A 6,367-nucleotide genomic window follows, 5' to 3' on the forward strand; every position below is an offset into this window, starting at 1 on the left:
AGGAGCGGGATCAGGCCCTCAAGAGCGGGATCAGACCATCAATAGCGAGGTCAGACCCTCAGGAGCGGAATCAGAACATCAGGAGCGTGATCAGACCATCAGGCGTGGGATAAGATCATCAGGAGCGGGATCAGACTCTCAGGAACGAGGTCAGACCCTCATGAGCGAGGTAAGACCCTCAAGAGCAGTATCAGATCCTCATGGGCAGAAATTATTTAAAATCGAGCAGGAATGGGCTAAGCAAACATTATTGAGAGGTGGGGTTGATAATCTTTCCTCAAAGAGACCCGTGGCAGGACCATAATTCCCCTTTCCCTCTTCATATAAATCCCTGATATCAACTTTATTTTCAAACGAATTATGAGTAATCCTAACATGAATATTACAACTGATTATTTTGTCACATTATTCGCTGTTATCACTTCCTTCACCACAAAGCGCTAGCAGTGCTTTTTTATATTTTCCTGAAAAAACACAAATCAAATCTCAGTTAGTGACTAAACAGAACTAAATTCAAAATATTTACCAGATGTGTCACCCTCGATAAACGACTTCAATGACTCCGAATATCTGCTTTGAAACTCAACTTTGATATCATTCATATCAAGCTCACATCGTGTGATGCATAGACGAATTAAAGTTGAGTTATCCGTTCCTAATCCATCCATTGATTTATTTATACGATGTGCAAAATGCTTATACTGATTTTCTGGATTCAATCTTAATAGTAAAGCATCCTTGAAATCTCCAGAAAATTTAGTGCTGATGTCATCTTCCAGTGAAACACCTTTGATTGTCATGTATTCCTTGCTGACCAATTTCAAGTATTCAGTGCTTCTGAATCCAAAAATTTCTGTAATTTTGGCCTCATCCTTGAAAATTCGATTGATTGCTTCCTTTAAGAGTCTTGCATCAACTTGATAGACATTCTTCTCATCTTGTGGATCTTCAATTCGTTTCCCTTCCGCTAAGCTAATCAGCATATTCTCGAAATGTCCACTGAGTTCTTCTCTCATGTGCTCAGCAAGCGATTTCTTATAAAGTCGCTGATAAGTCATGGATATGTCATTTAATTCTTCATTTGTCATCAAGCACGTCACATCTATTATTAGGTCTAACTTTTTGGACCTACTTGATAAAATCTTTTGAATTTCATTCGCATAAAATTCAGGTATGGGTGTTGTTAGTCCAATTAAGACTTTTTGGAAGTTTCCAGATGTTTCTGACTTAATTTCATCTTGTAAACTTTTCTTGAACAGTTGCTGAAATGCAGTCACAATTTCAATTCGCTGACTATCAGTTCGATGACATAAAATATTGATGATTGTGTTTGAATTTGTTCCTGCACCTTTCATGGCTTTTTGTAAGATTTCAGCGTCATTGTATGGATCGAAGTTTTCCGCTGGTTTTAATGATGGATTCCACTAGTTAAAGGATGACAAAATATTTATTTTGAATGGATGAATTTAAAATTTACTTACATTTGGATTCATTTTATTTGAAGCTCGAATATACAACTTGCTTAGTGTAGACTAGAAATTTGACTGAAATGAATATGAATTTTAATAATGAATCAACAACTTATCTTCTGTGTTTTCCAAAAAAGTCGTCATTCTTATCGAGTCATTTCTGCGGAATTTTGTCATGGCGATTCGTAATTGATTAATAAGGCAGTTTCATGTCAATTCTCATACCTTATAAAACAGGATCCAGATTTCTATCCAGACCTAGTTGCGTATTTAGGGGTGTGTGGTTTGGGGGGTCAATCCTCCCCTAAATTCTTCACTTTGCTAGAGTTTTATTGAGAAAAAAATCACAATCCATACAAAAAAAGTCAATCAAGACTCTCCTTCCATCGTCTAGACTTACAAAATATGATCCAAAAATTCTTAGGCCACTTCCTCGACTAAGAATTCATATTTACATCAATTTACCCTACAAGTCAAAGAACATGCTTTCATGGTACAGAAAGACCACTATGGTACCTAAAAGCGATCTCTTTGCCTGTTAGAGTTAGGAAATAATTTCAACAGAGACAGAAAGGAATGTTTTAAGTACTTTATTGATCTTACTTATTTGACAATTTGATCATATTTCATTAACAAATGATAGTAAAAAGTATCAACATTCAAACAAATTTCATTATTAATATTCAGATTCAAAAAAGAATCTTTTATGATTAACCTATCTAAAATAACGAATTTAAATCAGCCTGTTGAATGGGTTTGTTGCAGTATTTGGAACATAATTGATCGGCGCTGTTGTTCCTTCATTAATTTTTTTATGAATTGACAGCAAAGTCCAAATAAGATATACTTGGAAGATATTCATGAGAATTATAAATACAAAATCCCAAAAAGAGATGCATACATAAAAATACAATAGTCCAAGGAATAATGAGATGAACTCAAAGATGATTCCGGGTATAATTTGTCGTAAGCAATTCTAAAATATTGAGATTCTTTTTAAAAAAGTTATTTATTTAAATGTATTAAACTTACTTTTTTAATGCCTTGCAATAAGGCATAATAGACGTAAAACATTGCAAGATTCAATTCCAATACTGTTGTCAACACCCATAGAACAACTGTAGTATAGAAAATAATTCTAGTTTTAGCATTAAGACCTTAAGGATCAAAAACTTTGTGGACAGATATCAATGGACTAAGATTCACGATCGATACTCACATGCTTTAACCATATAACAGGATTGAATAATCTTGGGCACAAATTTAGATCCAAATTCGCAATTAAAATCAAGAAACAAGCTCATTAAATACAGTACAAGTGTCATGTATAATCCATAACGTAACATTCCTAACCTACATAATTGATAAAATTAAATTTAACATAAAATTAGAAATAAAAATTGTAATTTTGCATGATTTTTATGATGATGAATGAATCTAAGTCATTAATTTTACCATGCAATAAACTTTCCACCAGTTTCTAAATTATAGCACAAGAATCTATTTAATTGTTTCATTATTTTTTTATGTAGGCACAGTGGAATTAACAGATTTTATGTGATCTTCTTCACACAAATTGCAAACTTTAAATGAAATTTCTAATTTTATGTAATATTGCGGAATTTCTTAGTGAGTCTAATACATTTAAATGCGAGGAAGCATGAATTTAATACATTGAGGCAGCTTCCATTTGGTATTAAGAATGAGGTGTAGTGGAGCCTTTAAAGCTCTGTGGCAGAATCATGTATTAGATTTTGTAAAGAATTTCATAACATTAGTTAAATTAGAATGGATTTTAACACGACAAAAAAATGCCAGGAATCGACCGCACGACCTTCAAGTATCCACACCAAAATTTGGGTTAAACGCCTTGCTGATTACTCCACAAAATCGTTTAACTGCTTCTATTGTGTTTAATTATTTGCAAAAATAATCCATCCAGTAATTAATTAAAATTAAATGGCAATATGGTTCCTAAATGCGGTATCTTTCCCTGTTAGGGTTAGGGTTGGGAAATGATTTCACTAGAGGTGGAAAAGTATGTTTTAAGTCCTTTATTGAGCTTATTTATTTGACAATTTGATCATACAAATTTCATTATTAATATTCAGCTTCAAAGCTGAGCTTTATCGTTCATTTGAATAAAATAAGGAAGTCAAACCTTCAATACGATTCTGGACGTTGTATCTTTTGGAACGTAAGTAATCGACGCAGTTGTTCCTTTTTCAATTTTTCTATAAATTGACAGCAGAGTCCAGATAAAGTATACTTGGATGACAACCATGACAGTCATGGGTACAATACTCCAACTATATGCAATAAACATTAATAGACCAAGGAACAACGAGATGAACTCAAAGATGATTCCGGGTACAATTTGTCTTGCGCAATTCTAGAAAATTTAGATTTTTTAGATTTTGATTTTTGAATAGCTGTAAAAAACTAGCTTATTAAAATGAATTAAACTTACTTTTAGAATGCCTTCATATAAGGCATAATAGATGTAAAACATTGCAAGATTAAACGCCAATATTGTTATAATCACCCATAGGAGAACTAAAGGTTTAAAAATAATTTGAAGTATAATCAGTTTTTAGCGCATTTTTGAAATTTTTTTCAAAAAGGTAGCTTAATAAGACACTTTGTTCGGTCGTTCGGTCGGCTGGAACGCGAGATCTCGAAAACTAGACATCGTAGAGAGCTCTGGTTTGTTTTAATAGCTTCGTTCTATCAAGTTATTGGGTTATCGGTCATTTAGAAGTTTCAAATCAACGCATAAATACTATAATTAACAGTTTTTCATTTTCATTTACAACAACAACAAAAACAACAACACGTTTTTTCATTGTTTTACAGTGTTTTTCAATGTTTGTTGATGTTTTTACAGTGTTTACTGAACAATGTTTGAATTTTTTTGACCGTTATGAGGTTTGAATTATGAAAATCCGTTAAATGATGAAGTTCTTAAATTTTTGGAAGTTTTATATAAATCTTGTTTTTAAGATCTGGAAGTGACTTGGATCTTACTGGATCTTGGTTTTAGGCCTGGAAGTGACCTGGATCTTACTGGATCTTGGTGTTTAGGTCTGGAAGTGACCTGGATTTTACTGGATCTTGTGTTTCAGTTCTGGAAGTAAACTGGATCTTACTGGATCTTGTGTTTTACTTCTGGAAGTGACCTAGATCCTACTGAATCTTGTTTTTGAGGTCTGGAAGTGACTTATTAATCAATTACTGATCGCTGGGACAAAAATGCGCTTAAGTCCCTCGATCAATAACACGAGGACTTTTGTAATTTTTTTGGTATGCTTATCAAAATGAATTGAACATTTAGGAATTCTGGTACGAAAACTTAAGAACTGTGGACAGAGATCAAAGGATCTTGAATAATAACACAGATTAAAGAACCTAACATTGCGGACAAAGATCAATTAATAAAGATTCACGATTGATACTCACATGCCTTAGCTATAGAACATGAATTAAGGAACTTAGAGGCTAATGCAATTTTATTTACTTGCTCAGCAATATCTTCGCATGGAAAAAAACCAATAATGCACATTAAAACGAGCAGAATTATCATGTTTAATTCATAACGTAACATCCCTAACCTACAAAATTAAATTGAATTATTTTCACATTTTATGGACAGAAATCAAAGGTCAGATGCTTTATGAACGTCAATTTACCATGATATAAATTTTCCACCAACTTCCAAATTAAAGCACAAGAAGCTATTCAATTGTATAATTCCCATTTTAGTTTAAGTAGGCGCAGTCAACTACCAAATTTAATAAGAACTTCTTTGCTCAAATTGCAAACCTTAACTGACATTTTTCCATGAATTTAGAATTTACTTACATTTGGATTCATTTTATTTGAAGCTTGAATATTACACTTACTCAGTGAAGATTAGAAATTTGACTGAAATAAATATGAATTTTAATAATGAATCAACAACTTATCTTCTGTGTTTTCCAAAAAAGTAGTCATTCTTATCTAGTCATTTCTGTGGATTTTTGTCATAACGATGAGAAACTGATTAATAAGTCAGTTTTGACCAACCTTCAAAACAAGATCCAGTAGGATATATAAAAATTATGCCAAATTAACATGTTAGTCCTTTATTGAGCTTACTTATTTGACAATTTGATCATATTTCATTAATAAATGACAGTAAAAAGTATCAAAATCTCTTTTCCTTTGCTGATACAAATATGAATCAAATATTGAATTGGATGCATTGTAGGAATTAAATGTGTTCAGGAAATGGGCAAATAATGAAGTGCTGTTGATACCACTTTCCTAATATTCAATGTTGCTTAGAGCTTCAATTTCGTCTTGATATCTCATACAATGAGCAGTAACCAGATCTTAATTACTGCTTACTTCCTTGGGGAAGAAGAGTTCGCCGAAAGCTAGATCTGTCTTTAGATAACTTCTTCCAGATTCTAATTACCAACACTTTTGCAAATGGATCGATTCTTTTGAAAAAGCAAAAATTCAAAAATGTCAGGATTCGAACCCACGACCTTCGAGTTACCTCATCAAATTTGAGCCAGTGTATTATCGATTAGTCCACAGCAGCACTTAACTGCTTCTATTGTGTTTAATTATTTGCAAAAATAATCTGTTGTAGCTAGTAAGCATCCAGCAATTAATTAAAACATTCTATTGTCCCATAGATGCTGATTTATTCCTCGACAGCACCTCAATTCCTGAATGCTTTAAAGGCAATAATACCTCATACAAAAAAAGAATAAATATTTGGACACAACAATTACATACAATCATTTATCTTCTCTTTCATTCATTGCTTTTTCACTTCCATTCTTTAATTCTCACCTTTCTATTGAATTTTTAAAATCACCATAATGCATCGTGTGCTTATTATGCTG

At 32.5% G+C, this 6,367-nt stretch overlaps 2 protein-coding genes across 3 annotated transcripts; both read right to left on the bottom strand.

Annotated features, from left to right (window-relative positions):
* Nucleotides 1–316: 316 nt before the first annotated feature.
* Nucleotides 317–5,366, bottom strand: LOC139092277 (annexin B11-like). 2 transcript variants are annotated; one of them, XM_070642618.1, is made up of 3 exons: nucleotides 5,331–5,366; nucleotides 527–1,424; nucleotides 317–464 (listed from the first exon to the last, which is right to left on the bottom strand). In XM_070642618.1, the coding sequence occupies exons 1-3, from the start codon at nucleotides 5,340–5,342 to the stop codon at nucleotides 406–408; spliced, it is 969 nt and encodes a 322-aa protein (XP_070498719.1). In that variant the 5' UTR covers nucleotides 5,343–5,366; the 3' UTR covers nucleotides 317–405. The 2 variants fall into 2 exon arrangements, with proteins under 2 accessions (XP_070498719.1, XP_070498718.1); XM_070642617.1 differs by lacking the exon at nucleotides 5,331–5,366 and adding an exon at nucleotides 1,482–1,527.
* On the bottom strand, nucleotides 3,509–5,280 carry LOC139092278 (uncharacterized). Its single transcript, XM_070642619.1, has 4 exons — nucleotides 5,159–5,280; nucleotides 4,929–5,080; nucleotides 3,940–4,025; nucleotides 3,509–3,861 (listed from the first exon to the last, which is right to left on the bottom strand). The coding sequence occupies exons 1-4, from the start codon at nucleotides 5,224–5,226 to the stop codon at nucleotides 3,625–3,627; spliced, it is 543 nt and encodes a 180-aa protein (XP_070498720.1). The 5' UTR covers nucleotides 5,227–5,280; the 3' UTR covers nucleotides 3,509–3,624.
* Nucleotides 5,367–6,367: the final 1,001 nt, after the last annotated feature.

The sequence above is a fragment of the Chironomus tepperi genome, unplaced genomic scaffold (assembly GCF_022539635.2).
Source record: "Chironomus tepperi strain 1889 unplaced genomic scaffold, CSIRO-AGI_Ctep_v1 contig_298, whole genome shotgun sequence".
NCBI lineage: Eukaryota > Metazoa > Arthropoda > Insecta > Diptera > Chironomidae > Chironomus > Chironomus tepperi.